Source organism: Dendrobates tinctorius, unplaced genomic scaffold (genome assembly GCF_039654945.1).
Source record: "Dendrobates tinctorius isolate UK_male_01 unplaced genomic scaffold, ASM3965494v1 ptg000062l, whole genome shotgun sequence".
Lineage (NCBI taxonomy): Eukaryota > Metazoa > Chordata > Amphibia > Anura > Dendrobatidae > Dendrobates > Dendrobates tinctorius.
This window is the reverse complement of record NW_027361730.1, coordinates 29,760,027-29,777,251: the sequence shown is the minus strand read 5'-3', so window position 1 is coordinate 29,777,251 and position 17,225 is coordinate 29,760,027. Positions and strand designations below refer to the sequence as shown.

Genomic DNA, 17,225 nt, shown 5'->3' with positions numbered 1-17,225 from the left:
AGATATAGCTAATAGAGGCTAATTTATCGGTTGCCAACCTCACAGGGCGAGTTCTCTTTTCATCAAAACGAAGGCATCTCCGAATACTCTCAAATCTATTGATGGACATAGTAGCTTTGTAATGTGGATCTGCAAATGGGTTCTGAAATAACTCTGATTGGAACATCGTATGATTTTGTCGACCCTGCCAGAAGAGTAAGGCCAATATAAGCATATAGTTCCTCTTTAGTGATATTTTTCCATGTTTTTTTCTTCCTGACGCGATACGTTTTCCATCTACGTTAGTACACAAAACTACCTCATCTGCAATATCATCCGAAACAAATTTACAGAAAACATCTCTTTTGGACATGAATTGGGGAATTCCGACAGCTCCTTGAGCAACTCTAATAATGTTATGTGATGGGGTGCGTGCAAGAGCCGCAGCAGTACTGTTCCAAAAAATATTCGTTTTAGATGTTCTATTTGAACATTCTGCTGGATCCAATACTTCATCATCTGAAGAATCGCTGGACGATGAAGTTGATACATTAGCTGGTGGCATGTACTCTTCATCAGACAAAGAAATTTCACTTTCTTCATCACTATTGAAAACAATCACCTCGATTTCATGGACAGTCAATCCCCTGGAAGTAGACTGTGCCATTGTAATTTTAGATGTCAGTAAACTAAAAAGAAAAAAAAAAAAGATTACAATCAGGCTTGTGCACTGTAAACAGTATGTGATAAGACTCTTTGTTAGGGTCCCAGCACACCAAGCGATATAAAGCAGGTAAATTGCAGCCCCCCTCCTCTTACCTCCAACAGATCACTTTCTTGTAGTGCAGTAGAAGCCTCTGGTTTTGGAGCTCAGAAAGTTTCTATTTCCAGACAAAAGAAAGCTGACTTCTTCCTCCAAAGTCTCTCCAGCAATTAGGACAAAAAGACCTGCAATGAGGTCAGAGACACATGACTTTGTGAGGGAGCCTCCCTTCCAAGATCACATGACCATGTTGTCATGCAGAACCCACACTCTTCCCAGCAATAGCAGAGTCATAAAAGTTCTTCCCCAGCAACAATACAGACAAAAAGACTGAGTATCACATGTAAACCTAGTACAGGCCTAAAAGGCCCCAGGTGCGTGAATATGGGGTAGTCCCAAAAAAAGGTTGTTATACCGAAGTGTCTGTAACATAAAAATATATGAATAACTGGAAATTACTAACAACTATATACCTGAGGATTACCTAGATTTTCAAAATTCTAACTAAAGTACTTTTACAGAAAATAGAAAACAAGTAACCTGGCAGGCCTGCGAGGCCCCAGGTATGCGTTCTAGGGTTAATAAAGAAGCTTTCCCATGCTCCATCAGCCATCATTGCATTATACAGCTAACAAGGCAGGATGGTATGTAATAAATTACAGGGCTCTATATAATCCAATATGTAAAGGACAGTACTGTACATAACGAGAGGGCACTGTATAATAAGGGACGGCAAGCAATATACATAATAGAGGAGACTACGTAATATATACATGTATGTGTGTGTGTGTGTATATATATATATATATATATATATATATATATATATATAGCCATAAAAGGAAGGGGGCCAGACAAATTTCTTGCACAGGGGCCCCAAGCTGTCAGCGTCTGCCTCTGGTGTTATCGATACTTCCCCAATTCCCATGTATTGTCTCTAACAGTCCAATATGGATAATTCCTAAATATTTATTGTTATTAACATTATTTTTTGAGAGATAATTTGGAATGGGTGGAAAAAACTGAAGGCAAAAGGGGTAAGAGGGGAGGGGAAGTGGCAGTACATGACCTTTGGTTATATTTTGGCTAGTCAGATATATCAATTAAAATGCTGGGAATTGGATCAAATGCTAACAAGATTGTACAAATCATACTAATTTGAATATTAAAAAGAGATCTTTTAGCTGCACTGGAGACTGTAAGATGGATATCTTCAGAATTTCCGACATGTGCTATGACTCAAAGGGATGGAATTTTTTACTCAGCTCTTTGAATATCAGACAAATTTCACACAGATATAGGATCATTTCAGGTTATATGAATGCTACAAATTAGTAGGATGTAAAAAATGCAAAGATGAAGAGATTGTGTACCTAAAACAGTCATTTGACAATGAAAGAAAATTGTCATCTTAACTATGTACAGCTAAGGTCAGCTATTATATCTCAGGGGCACTGGTATAGCTATAGGAATGGCAATTTTTGCAGTTGTGGCCAAGTCACTAAGCCAGAGGGCTCACAGGTCTCGAACCCCACACTGACTGGGCTAAGGGACAGTCCTTCTGCAGCACAAGGTAACATTATGATCTCCCCACAAAGACAGAGGTGACTGACTTCCAGCAAGGCGTGTAGTAGTGTCTATGTCAATTTTCAGACTATTCTCGACATGTTCCCTTACATGTCCCAGTGATACTGCCAGTCTGCCACCAAGTCAAGCAGCTGATGGATACGGAAGGAAGAAAGTGCAGAAGGACAAAACACAGGAGAAAATGTACATAGGCAAACATTGAAGGTGAAGGGCTACAACTGCTCTTGGTCACCTAGACAGGGCATGTTCACTAATATTTTTGGTTCATATTTGTACATCAGGAACACTCCTGACATAAATGTTAAACATTTAATAGTGCCAGAAGAGTATCTTTTTGGCCCCCTTCTGCCAATTTACTTTAATACACTGCAAAATAAAATTTTGTACTAGCATAGTACACTATGCTATTCCATCTCATCCCCCTCTTTAATGCGAATGAGATTATATGCCCCCTGAAGTCCAGTTTTGAAAAACATTTTGCTCCTACAATCTGATTAGAGGTCTGGGATGAGAGGGAGCGGATATGGATCCCAGACTGTGATTATATTGAGTTCGTGGAAATCTAGACTTGGGCATAACTCCTCATCTTTTGTCTTTACAAAAAAGAACCCAGCGGCAATGGGGATGAGGATGGTCTGATATGACCGCTTGCCAAACTTTCTGTGATATAGTCCTTCATGGCCTGCCTTTCTGGACCAGAGATATTATACAATCTGCTGTTAGGTAGCTTGGCTGTTATGAATGGGTCACAGAGGAGAAAAAGCAAAACAAGCTAAGTCACAGAAAACCAGAGAGGTTAGTAACTATGCAGATTGCAGATCCCTGATCCTAACCACAACAACTAGCAGCAGCCGTGGAGTGTACGCACAATGATCCTAGATGCTTCGTCACAGCCGGAGGACTATATAAGCCTGAAGCATGAAAAGGGGAAAACTAACTGGCCCAGAGCAGACCCCAAAGGAAAGACAGCCCACACACATGTATTGACGGTGAAACAAGATGAAAGCACAAACACAGGCAGGAAAATAGGCTGAGCAAACGATGGGGCCCAAACTAACTAGAAAGGAAAGGAAAGGAAAGACACTGTCTGCAATCTGCAAAAAACCCTACAAAAATAGTATCCAACACTTCTGATAGCAAAATTAACCCTGAAGTCACTAGACTTCTCCCACTATATCAGCACTCTGAAATATTCTGAGACAGAGCAAAAAGAGGCCAATCTAGTAAGGGACAAAAAGCAAATTGGCAAATACAGATAAATAAGAGTGAAAATTCAGCGCAGCCCCAGCCGGGGCTGGCTGACCACACAAAAAACTGAATAGATCAACAAAATCAAGTGTGAACATTAGCAGAAAAACTTAGCTTTAGATGACTGGAACAGAGCTGAAAACCCAGACCAGACAAGCCAGAATGAATCACCAGCACCAGAATAGGGCGTCAGCTGTCTTAAATCCAGTCTGAAATTCCTGAGGTCCAATCGTCATCCTCATTATCAGGTGGCATATCACTACTGATTAAATCAGCCTCACTACCTCCTGTTACCACCAGAGGGAGCCTGGAAGCAGATCTCACAACTGGCACCAGGAAAAGATTAACAGCGCAGTCAATAAGGATGATAAAGAAGAAGTTCTTGGCACCCTGCACCAAGAACACATACCCAAAATCAGACAGGTACTTTGACACAGACTGGGTATCCACTCTAGCAAGTCAGTTACCCAAGCAGTGTCCTTGTCAATACTCACTCCACATTACCACTTCCTGAGTCTGCCAATCTACTAGAAGATTGTGCAGAGTGAGCCAAGGAACTCCAAGAACCACAGTTGAGGGCAGACCCTCTAGCACATAATAGTCTATTAAATCAGCGTGCATGGTCCCATTTTGAAGATATAAACTTCGAATGACTTGAGTAAAATATCCCTGTCTCAAAGGGGCGGAGTCAATTATTATTATGGATATGGATCTGGACATAGTATGTGGATCGAGGCCCTGGACCTGGACGAACAATTAAAGTTAAACCCCGCTACATTGTCCAGAAATGCAGATACACCTACCTTAATTTCATCTAAGTCAATCTCAGCTGGCAGAAAAAATTGTGTCCTACCCATGGAGGTGATGAGTACACCGTTCCGGTAATTGTTTTACTGTGAGGTTGGGAAGGACACGTGCCCACAAAATGGCCCTTTTTACCACATTGAAAACACACTCCCCCACAAACAGTTTCCAGAGTGAGTTGCCACACCCACCTGCATGGGTTCCGCAGATGAATCAGTCCCAATATGTCTCCCTATGTCTCTGGTGAAGAAAGTGATCAACCCTGATTGCCAGAGACATGGCAGGCTCAGGGGAGCCTGGAATCTGAAACAGGGCTAAGGCATCCTTCACCTTTACTGTAAGCCCCTCACAGAACTGTCTATGGAGTGCGGTGTCATTTCACTTAGAGTCCGTGGCCCACCTCTGAAACTCAAAGCAATACTCTGCCACCGGCCCATCTCCTTGCTGAAGCTGGCGCAGCGTGGACTCAGTCAAGGAGAGGGGGTCGGGGTCGTTGTATATAAGGCCCAGTGCTACAAAAAATTCCTCCACCATCTGAAGCGACTGGGAGAGAGACAGGAGAGAAAATGCCCATGCTTGGGGGTTTCCTTGAAGGAGCAGATTATTATACCCACACATTGCTCCTCTGTACCTGAAGAAACATGACATAACCTAAAGTACAGTTTACAGATTTCCCTGAAAACAACAAACTTGGCTAACCGAGATCAGCTCTTATACTCCCAGAGTTTCCAACATGGCCGAATAACCCCTGTTCTGCCAAAAGAAATAAATACCATTAAAAAAAGTGCTTCTTTTCAGCGCAGAAATAGGAGCAATCAGGTGCTGTGGTCTTCTGGGTCCTTTCTGTTGCATTATCCCTGTGAGAGTACAATTTCATGATCTCCGTTTGTTTAGCCTGAGTTACCCGTTTTCTTACACTCTTCGAAGACTTCAGCCTCCAGGATCTTCTGTTTGGCTCTGTAGTATTCTCCCACCCGATCTCCCTCACATATTTTCCTGTCTGGGTTCCATTTGTTGGAAGTGAGTAAGGCACACGTTGCAGGAATGTCCGAAGAAAGTTGCCAATGTTCTCATACTGCCAGAACAATACGTACTTCTCATGCCTCCGACCCAATGGCCTTAAACTCTCACTAACAGTATCTCTATCTAATCTAATCAAGAAATGTTCCCCTTTATGCATGACTTATCCCCTCCCATGTTGGGGTAGTCACAAACATATTAACTGTATCCTAACTTGTGCACTATTTCCTACTACTAATATGCCCACCACTGCATATTTCCCTTCCTTAATCTAACTTCTAAGCCCTATACTAAATCTTGGGTCCTAAATCTAGCTCTATACTTTCCCTATAAATTACACATTTCTAACATAGTACATTGGTTACATTATATTACGGGAACCGCATACATTAGTGCTTATAAGATTCTATGCATTTTCACATACTATATTACTCCATACAAATACTGTAAAATCACATGTCACAACACACATTTTAAAACATCTGACAGGAATGAAGGCGCATGACAGTCCGTGTGACAAGTTCCTGGACATAATAAAGGCCTTATATGCGATAAGAATACCCTATGTTATGCTATTTTGGGATAACTATAAATCTACCCATGAACAAATTATAATAAAATAGTAAGACATTTTTATATAGCAAGATAAAGTACTACAGGATTGGATTTTGACTTCACTTACAGCTGTAAATACACCAAGAAATGCAGTTGATACCGATATGCATACGGATAATGTTACATATAATAATGATGCCATGAAGCTTATTTATAATTACATTTGAGAAGCTTGGAAAGGCAATTTTGCAGCCTGAAATCGGAGAACATTTGTTAACTTACATTTTTTTTCTTCCCCTTCTTTCCTACCAGATCTTATTTTGGTTATGTTCTTTAAATAGGTTTATTGTATGTAATTGTGTTATTTTAGATTTTAGACTTCCTTCATACAGTTTTTGCAATTTTTTTTCTAGATTGGAAAAACACCCTCTATGATTTTTAGGCTTTTTAATAAGTAGATCTGATATGTACATGTAGGGTGAAAGAGAATTGGAGAGAAGGAGATCATGCATGCATTTTTGGAGATGCCGATAGGAAGACACATTGACGAAATAGATCATGTAGTGTTTTGAAAAAACAAACTAAGAAAACCTCATGATTAAAAATTACACCAAGTATGTAGATTCATATTTTCCACATTAATATACAGTCAGCAACCACAAAAAGAGTGCAAAAACCACCAGAAACCCCCCCCACAAAATACTGAATTTTTGCAAAAATGCTGCGTGAGAAACCACACTAAAAAAAAGCTACCGGTTGCATCACAAAATTCAACACCTATCAGAATGCTGTTTTTTAGATTTTTACTTTTCTGCTTCCATAAAAAAAAATCTAAATGCAAATGAATTCTGTTTACCTTTTTATTGTTTTTTTTTTGCATTTCTGTTTGTTTTGTTCTTATTTTCACCTAATATAAAACTATACTAAGTTTTGTCGTTTGGTTTAAAATGATTGCAGGCCATAAATGAGTTACTAATATTCTAGAGAGGACATTGCTGTAATCACATCATGATTGTATGTCTGCATGTAATTGTACGTGATGCATCAGCAGAGCTGTTACCAGCCCAGGGTTAGTGGCATTGTCTCCAGACAGGCGAGCGTCCATGTCCTGCCCTCTTCCTCATAGCGACAGTTTCCAGGGAGAGTCAGTGTTGTGACAACCGGCATGCACCGTGAAGGTGCCCATGAAGTGTAAGGGGATTTATCATGCTTCAGGAAAACTAGTAATAGTGATACGTAATGTCACATCGATGGGCAAGAAGTAATATTTAGAAGAAGACTGCTGTATTGAACATATTTGTATAGATGGACAGGACGTATAGCTCGAGAAGGCATAATGCTGTGTAAGGAGGGGTTGAGTTATAGAAAACATAAGTAAACAAGGAGGAGGACAGGGCGTGGATGTCCTGCCACATACCGGCATCCCTAGGTATATTGACGGCCCTCCACACTGGCTACTTCACGTAAGGTGAGTAGTATGAGAGCTGTGGTTGCTATTTGGTGAAGGGAGGAGGCTGTGTGTTTGGGTCGGAGTTAGTAACAACACAGAGTTAAGTGCTGCTATCTGTCATTAGTACAGGGTTGGGTGCTCAGCTATCATCCTTGCATCACATTCGATGAGCTTCCACCCTTACGTATCAGTATACTCAATATAACACATAGAGTAAAGTATACAGCGACACACATTATAGCCACTGAATCCTGATTGAAAAGTGTAGGTTCACGTCACCAACTTACAGGTTAAGAGGGTCTGCTAATTCTCATGGATGGATAGCTTTTATAGACCATACTCTTCCTCTGTAAGTATGACCATTTGTTATACAGTTTATCGCAATTGATTCTGTATTAATTTCATTTAGTGGTCCTGCTCTTTATTTTTAGCTACAGAAAGATGTCCCTCCTCTGCCCTCATATAATGCTTTGGCTGATATTCTTCCGGACCCATGGGTTCAACAGACAAGGGAACAAAAGCTCTCTGATCCAATGGATCGGCCGAAACAATCCAACACAAACCTCGCTCCCCAATACCTGAGGTAAGGCCTAAAAGCCTAATCAGAGAATGCTATGGTTAAGAATCCTGCAGTTTTCTGAAACGCGTAGGCCATGTGGTTCACTCCTTAAAGTTTATCTGCCTGATATGCTTTTATGCTTTGTGTTGGTGCTGGACTATGCTCTACTAACTCAAGTAAGACCAATCAAGACACCATACTGGGAGTTAAATGCTCCCATTAGTATCTTAGATGACGGAAGAACAAGTCCTCACTTAGACAAAAAGAATTATTTCTCATCCTCTCATCTATCTTCTAGATTGTAAGCTCTTGTGACCCTCACTGCTCTTGTTGAATTGTGAACTGATAGACATTACTTACTGTAGTGACACTTGATATTGTTTGTACATACCATCTGATTCAGGGACGGACACAGACAGAAAAGGGCCCTTGTGCAAGAACAATATACGGGGCCCTTTGCCGTCTAATAGTTCATTATAATCCTTTTGATGTCTGTAATTAAAGCTGTTTGCAGTATTGGAAGTTTCAGTGGACCCCATATCTCTTGGGCCCCTGTGCAGCTGTAGAGGTTGCACTAATGGTGTGCCCACGCCTGGTCTGACAAAGTGCTGCAAAATATGTTGGTAAAATTATTATTATTATTGTGCCCCAGAGAACATTTGAGCTAAAATATTTCTAATTTCACCTAGCAATAATGTGGTTGAGCCAACGGACCCCGTGATGGAGCATCAAGAACAAGTAAGTGCAGAGTCTGTATATATGTGTGTTTTTGTAATAGCAATAATAAACTGATTATATCAAATGAAAGCTCTGCTTATCTTATCACATGCGTCTATATTCCCCCTGCTTCAATGCTTTGACATGAGGCAAAAGGAATGTTTTTTTTCTGTTATTCTATATCAATTAAATAAGTACATTTTCCTACTCAAGCCAGAGAAATAATCCACATATGACTTACATTTTCTGTGTCCTTCCTAGCAAAATACAGAACCCAGATCAACAGCTTTTAATTACTGTAACAGCTATACCAGAATGAGTAGCATTGATTCTTAATTGATAATGTTGGATGCATTTATGGTGATGTGATTAATCCTAAATTTATAAAGGCTTTAATTGACATAAACAATCACTTGGAAGGCTGTCGTAAAATTATGTTTTTTTTAAATATTTGACGTAGGTGTAAAAATTTCCTTTTTTTTCATAGTAATACTCTGTATGCTATATAGAAAGTATAGGATCTCCATCTTCTGGCTGCTATTGGCACTGCAGTTATTTTCAAAAATACTAAGCAGTTAAAGGGGTTGCCCAGTGAAAAAAGTTAATACCTATTCACATGAAAGGTCATAACTTCTAGATTGGTGAGGGACCGACCATTGACACCCGCACTGATCAGGAGAATATGGAACTTTTATCCCCATTCAATGGAGCAGCAGGATGTACAGTGAGTACGGAAAGTATTCAGATCCCTTTAAATTTTTCACTCTTTGTTTCATTGCAGCCATTTGGTAAATTCAAAAAGTTCATTTTTTTTCTCATTAACCCCTTTACCCCCAAGGGTGGTTTGCACATTCATGACTGGGCCAATTTTTACAATTCTGACCACTGTCCCTTTATGAGGTAATAACTCTGAAATGCTTCCATGGATCCCAGTGATTCTGACATTGTTTTCTCGTGACATATTGTACTTCATGTTAGTGGTAAAATTTCATTGATATAACTTGCATTTATTTGTGAAAAAAACGGAAATTTTGCAAAAATTTTGAAAATTTCAGCAATTTTCCAACTTTGAATTTTTATGCCCTTAAATCACAGAAATACGGCACACAAAAAACTTAATAAGTAACATTTCCCACATGTTTACTTTACATCAACACAATTTTGGAACGAAAATTTTTTTGTTAGGAAGTTATAAGGGTTAAAAGTTGACCAGCGATTTCTCATTTTTGCAACACCATTTTATTTTTACCGACCACATCCCATTTGAAGTCACTTTGAGGAGTCTATATGATAGAAAATACCTAAAAGTGACACCATTCTAAAAACTGCACCCCTCAAGGTGCTCAAAACCACATTCAAGAAGTTTATTAACCCTTCAGGTGCTTCACAGGAATTTTTTGAATGTTCAATTTTTTTTATTTTACCAAGGGTAACAGGAGAAATTGGACTGCAAAAGTTATTGTGCAATTTGTACTGAGTATGCTGATACCTGATATGTGGGGGGGAGACCACGGTTTTGGCTCATGGCAGAGCTCATAAGGGAAGGAGCACCGTTTGACTTTATCAATGCAAAATTGGCTGGATTTCAGATCGGACGCCATGTCACGTTTGGAGAGCCCCTGATGTGCCTAAATAGTGGAAACCCCCCACAAATGACCCCATTTTGGAAACTAGACCCCTCAAGGAACTTATCTAGATATGTGGTGAGAACTTTGAACCTACAAGGGCTTCACAGAAGTTTATAACGTACAGCCGTACAATTAAAAAATCAGATTTTTTCCACAAAAATGATCTTTTCTCCCTCAATTTTTATTTTTCCAAAGGTAACAGGACCCCAAAAGTTATTGTGCAATTTGTCCTTTGTACGCTGATACCCCATATGTGGGGGTAAACCACTATTTGGGCGCATGACAGCGTTTTGGAAACTAGACCCCCCAAGGAATTTATCTAGATGTGTGGTGAGCACTTTGAACCCCCCAGTGCTTCACAGAAGTTTATAACGCCCGGGCGTGAAAATAAAAAAATCATATTTTTTCCACAAACATGATCTTTTAGTCCCCAATTTCCTTATTTCCCCAAGGGTAACAGGAGAAATTGGACCACAAAAGTTGTTGTCCAATTTGTCCTGAGTACCCTGATACCCCATATGTGGGAGAAAACTACTGTATGGGCACACGTCGGGGCTCGGAAGGGAAGTAGTGACGTTTTGGAATGCAGATTTTGATGGAATGGTCTGCGGGTGTCATGTTGCCTTTGGAGAGCCCCTGATGTACCTAATGTCACGGTCACGTGTGTCTGGACGCAGCGAGTACCGCAAGGCGAACCCATATGACACACGTGACCCTGGATACACCGCCTCCAGTGGGGCGAATTTAAATAATAACACGTGTAGCTGGATACGCCGCCTCCAACAGGTGAATTTAGGTATTACACGTAAATCTGGAAACCCCGCCTCCAGTAAGGCAAATTTAAATAATAAAGGGGGAGCCTGGGTAACATTAACAATGGTGGGCTAGGGAATAGGGAAGTGGAGACCTCCTGTACTCCCCTGAGCCAGTGTCCCTGCACTCCTAACGTTCCCTATGCCGGTTCCGCACCGGGCGACGCACAGGAACCTAAAAACTCTAGCTCACCCTGACCCTAAACCATCACTAGGGAATTGGTCGGTGCGGAAACTAATCCCACCACTGCACTAAACACACATGAGGGAAAATGACATTACAGGGGAAACACTACTTAGCTTTGCTCTGTTGCGTACGCTCCTAGCAACAGAGCCCACCACCTGTGTGCATCTTCTCCTCCACCTGGATCCATCACCATAACTGGATCCTTCACCATAGTGCAGCCTTGGAGCAGAGTCCACCACCAGTTGCAGCTGTCCAGTAACAGAGTCCCAAAGATGAGTTCAGCTCCTGCCCAAAAAGTCACGCATGCTTGAGTCCAGCTCTCAGCAACCAAGTCCCGCATGCTGAGTGCCACTCTCTCCATAGTCATCACTCCACCAAGCCATGCAAGCACTTCCTGCCGACACCATAAACTGAGACTCCACCACGCCATGCCAGCCCTTCTTGCAGACCACCTAGCTGCCACTCGTCCTCTCTGGCTGGGCTGCGCAGGACTCATGTTCAGCTCTTTCCTCACCCAGCCTCCTTGTGAATGACTAACTTACAATATCACCAACAACCATCAAACCGACCTGAACCCTTTTATAGAGCCTCACACTTGATTTATAATTATGTGCACTAAACCAAAGAAACTAAAGTTCACTACCACTCACCACCACCGGGACAACTTAGAATGAACGACACCACGTGTAATAATTCTAATGGCCACTGGGGGCAATCACATCACTTTGGCACCTAGCCAAAGGAAAAAAAGTTCACTTATCCATTTAATCTGTCAGATCCATGCTGGATCATGACACCTAAACTGTGGAAACCCCCCACAAGTGACCCCATTTTGGAAACTAGACCCCCCACGAAACTTATCTAGATGTGTGGTGAGCACTTTAAACCCCCAAGTGCTTCCCAGAAGTTTATAACGCCCGGGCGTGAAAATAAAAAAAATCATATTTTTTTTCCACAAAAATGATATTTTTGTCCCCAATTTTTTACTTTCCTAAGGGTAACAGGAGAAATTGGACCCCAAAAGTTGTTTTGCAATTTGTCCTGAGTTGTCTGATACCCCATATGTGGGGGTAAAACACTGTTTGGGCGCATGGCAGAGCTTGGAAGGGAAGGAGCACCATTTGAATTTTTCAACGCAGAATTGGCTGGAATTGAGATCAGATGCCATGCTGCGTTTGAAGAGCACCTGATGTGCCCAAACAGTGGAAACCCCCCAATTTTAACTCCAACACAGCCCTAACTCTAATCCTAGCCCTAACCCTAAAGGGAAAATGGAAATAAATACATTTTTTTTTATTTTGGTATTTTTCCCTAAGGGGGTGATAAAGGGGGGTTTGATTTACTATTTATGGTGGGCTTTTATTTTTGGCAGCTGTCATATGCTAAAAGATGCTTTTTATTGTAAAAATAGTTTTTGCATCACCACATTTTGAGAGCTATAATTTTTCCATATTTTGACCCACCGAATCATGTGAGGTCTTTTTTTTATGTTTTTATTGTGTGCCTTTACAAATCAAGTCCTAAAAGTTTAATTAAACACAGCTGGACTCCAATGAAGGAGTAGAATCATCTCAAGGAGGATCACAAGGAAATGGACAGCATATGACTTAAATATGAATGTCTGAGCAAAGGGTCTGAATACTTATGACCATGTGATATTTCAGTTTATATTTTTTAATAAATTTGCAAACATTTGGGTTTTTTTTCAGTCAAGATGGGGTGCAGAGTGTACATTAATGAGAAAAAAAATAACTTTGTTTCATTGCAGCCATTTGGTAAATTCAAAAAATAGTGAAAAATTTAAAGGTTCTGAATACTTTCCGTACCTACTGTATGCTGAACTGATGCTCTATTCTTTCCCTATCTGGCTGCCAAGCACCCGATTGGCGTTTCTCACAGCCACTTAAAGAATGAATGTAGATGTGGCAGTTTGTAATGGGAATGAAGGGATTTGTGAAGATTGAGGTTCCCTAGTGGAGATAAAAGTTCCCCTATTTTCCGATCAATACAGTTTCCAACAGTGGGATATCCATCAGTTAGCAAGTTATCACCTATCCCATGAATAGGTTTCAACTGGACAACCCCTTTAAGTATGGTGGTAAAAATAGTTGTGCCACATGCATGCAGCCATGTACAGTAATGGATGTTCCAGTTCTGAAAGGTAGGCACATTCCTCAGGATAACTTGCATTATGGCCCTAGTTATGGGTATTCTTCTCTTGGGGTAGTGCAGAAGCACACGAGATAGTCTAGAACAGTAGTAATTTTAGAGGTAAAGTCTGTAATCTTATACATACAGTAGGCAGTAAACAAACACGTAATTCAGGCCTTCTCATGGCCTCAAAAGTTTTACTCACACTCTGTTAGGACTCAGCCTTCTAGAGGTAATCTCAAAGGAACAATCACCTTTGTTTGAACACTCCACAAACACATCTCAACAGCTTCCTCCCACACCTCAGACCCTTATTTCTGTAGCTGCTTAGGCTGTGTTCATATTGTGTTTGTGGGCAGCGTTTAACGCATCCGTTACATAGCGGGATTAACACTATGTAACGGATGCGTTAACGCACCCATAGACTGCAATAGACGAGCGCATCGCCAATGCATGTCATAATCGGCATGCGTTCGCGATGTGCCGTCATTCTGTGACGGACCCTCAGACGCGGTCTGCAGCATTCGGGGGTCCATCACCGCTAGCGCAGATAGGGAAGCTGCGCTAGCGTGATCGGTAAACGCGATCACAAAATGACAGTAGCGTTAATGCAGTCCATCAATGCTATGTGTTGAACGGACTGCATTAACGCAATGTGAACCTAGCCTTACTCTTCTCCACAGTACAGGAAATCCTTGGTCTTGATTCTGCTCACCTGCACTTTCAGCTCTTTAATTTTTCCGGTGGCAACCTCAAAGCATACATTTGGCTACATACCTCCGAGTTTTACAGGGTCTGAACTCTCCTTGGCCTTCTTTATAGGTCTGTTCACATCTACCAAGACACCACAACTGACATATATACTTTTCTTGGCTCTTCCTAATGGACAGCTCTTTACTTTGGTACCAAATATCCTTTTCTCTTTATGGGTGGGTATGGCCTCATCCTCATCCACCTGGGACAATCTCAGTGGAAATCTCTCCACATTAACTTGAGGCTACACACCACATTAAAATGTGAAATTTGTCCTGTACCTATTTACAAGTCATAGACTATGTCACACAGCATAGCTCCAACCCATTTCAAGTGCCTTCAGTGACTGACCACGAGTGGTTGAATACCCCTATGTAGTGTGGTCCAAGTTAAAGGTATGACTTCATGCTGACCTCACACGAAAACAGTCTGCACAGTCTAACTCCAAATAACAACACAATTAACCCTTAAATCTCAGCATCATATGTACCCACAGACACACATCATGCCTTAAATGGAATACGGTAACAGAATGAATACTTTGCAGAACCCAAGACAAGGGACAGTTGACCCAACAGAAAAACATACAAAAGAGCAATAAGCATAAATCCAGGTGGGAGCTGAAAACATGGCCAGGCTGTCTCATAAGAGGATTAATAGGAACATATTTTTGAACCCTCATATAATGGATGGATGTATAGGTTCAAGGTTTGCTCTTGTATAGTGACTCCATAAGTTGTATATTTTTCCTATAAGATTTCTATGGCTCCCATACTTAAGACTCACATAACATTGAACCATCACATGCTTGTGTACATTAATTAGCCTTTTAAGAAAAAAAAACGTTGGGGTCTCTGTGCCTTTTTTTTTTCAAGTATGCACAAATGATTCTATTGCACTTCCCTCAATTTATTACATAGCCTTCAGCAGTTACTGTGAGCTTTACCAAACAAAATGCTCCAGAATTATATCATAAATTGCAATTAAATCCTTTTCTTTTTGTCACTATAAGGAGCTGGCAAACTATCGCCTTGCCATGCAGCGTATGGCAGATGACATAATTGCACTACGACGCCAGATGAGTGGACTGGAAGCAGAAAACAGTGCTCTTCGAAGTGAGCGTAGTCTGAATCAGGATGCAGGACGTAGTCTTTTAAGCGACGCAGACATTGATGTCATGACTAAGGCTGAGCTTGCAGACCGACTTGGTGAGAAAACACATTCTGAAACATTACTGATCTAGTTCTATTTAGTTATTGTGTAAGGCCTTATTCATATGTCCATGATTATTCTGAGGTCCACAAAATAGGACATTCTTTCATAAGTGTGCTGAATCTGTTTTAAATCTGTTTTTGTCTATGTGTCCATTTCTACCATCTGTATGTCATCCGCTTTTCTAACATGCAAAGAAAAAAAACTGGTGGAGGTTTCCAAAGCTTTGTTAAAGGGAATCTGTCAAAAGGATCATCGTTTCCCCCCCCCCAAAGCCGTCTATATGGGCATGTAGGTCATAGGAAGCTGAGTAAAATTGTACCTTGATATCTGTGATCCAATGTCTTATTCCAGAGATATCCACCTTTTTCTTATATGTAAATTACCTCTCCCAGGCTATGGGGAGGACGCTGCCTGGAAGAAAACTTAGCCCCCAGAGATTATTTTACATGAAGGGAGAATTACTAGAGTTAGACAAGTAACTAACATGCAACAGGACAAATTAACTTTGTCTTCTTACAAACACATATTTTGCTTCTCGCAGAGCTCTGCTATATTGTAACAATATTGCAACCCTGTCTATCTGTGAGCTGGAAGCTGAAAGGAACCTGCAGATGTGTCAGGTATAATCAGACACAGCTCTGCAATGAGATCAGGAGAGCAGAGAGTGGCCATTACATATCACACTGTTAACCTTTACATATCATACTGGTAACTCTCCCTTCAGGTAAAATTAGCTCAGAGGCAGAGTTATCTTCCTGGCAGTGGCCTCCCATAGAGAGAAAGTTGCAAAAAGCAACAAAAGTGCACTAGTCCGAGAAATAGTATATTCAAATAAGCAATAACTTTATTAATTTAAATTCATACAACAACAATATACACAAATCTACACATAGCTTTGGTGTGGGGAGCGGATGGAAGGGTTGTGCAAGGAATGACGCTGTATTAGATAGACCGCACAGATCCCTCAGACCCATGAAGGAGCAGGAGAGTGGATACAAAAATTGAGTATATTAATTATATAAATCCGTTCAAATTAGATTAGTAATGTTCTTACAGAGCCAGTTCACCAAACAAAAATAACTGGAGGAAATGTCCTCACCATATGAATAAAACCGCAATAGCAACATATGTTAGATGTCATAAATATATTACCCGGTTGCAGGTGACAGGCTCAGGCTCCAAAGGTGGTCCCGGGGGTGTGCCGGTTAACCCCGACGCGTGTTTCGGCGGTGCCTTTCTCAAGGGGCATAAGATGGATAGCAAGTGTCCAGCTTTAAAAAGGTGGCATCCCGGAAATTGAAATAGCGTTGCGTTGCCATGACTCCCATCACGTCCACTGAGCCGCGCGATGTCGGGCAGCCGAGAACCAGAAATACGTGGAACCCCACGCAAACAGGAAATCAGCGCACCGCCGCGCCATGTAACAGCAGGCGGGGGAGGAGCACGGTGCACACGCCCATCAGGCAGTGCTTAGTGATCTATCATATTAACTATGGGCAAAGTTATGGGCATGCAGATTTCGTTAGCAAGCAATTACAGTATTTCATAGGGAGCCATAACTCCAGCAAAATACATAGAACAAAAAATGTTGGTTTATAATTATATGCAGTTGTAACATTTCTTGTTCTATGTATTTTGCTGGAGTTATGCTGTTTCCTACGATATACTGTAATTGCTTGCTAAGGAAATCTGCATGCCCATAACTTTGCACATAGTTAATATGATAGATCACTAAGCGCTGCCTGATGGGCGCGTGCGCCGTGCTCCTCCCTCACCTGCTGTTACATGACACGGCGG

At 41.1% G+C, this 17,225-nt stretch overlaps 1 protein-coding gene across 1 annotated transcript in view; it reads left to right on the top strand.

Moving 5' to 3' along the window:
- CCDC33 (coiled-coil domain containing 33) overlaps window positions 1-17,225 on the top strand; it is a 174,407-nt gene that overhangs the window by 108,369 nt on the left and 48,813 nt on the right. Inside the window, exons 14-16 of the mRNA XM_073579465.1 lie at window positions 7,838-7,989; window positions 8,655-8,703; window positions 15,226-15,421. Of these exons, the coding sequence (XP_073435566.1) occupies window positions 7,838-7,989; window positions 8,655-8,703; window positions 15,226-15,421 (397 nt within the window). The remainder of the gene's footprint in view (window positions 1-7,837; window positions 7,990-8,654; window positions 8,704-15,225; window positions 15,422-17,225) is intronic.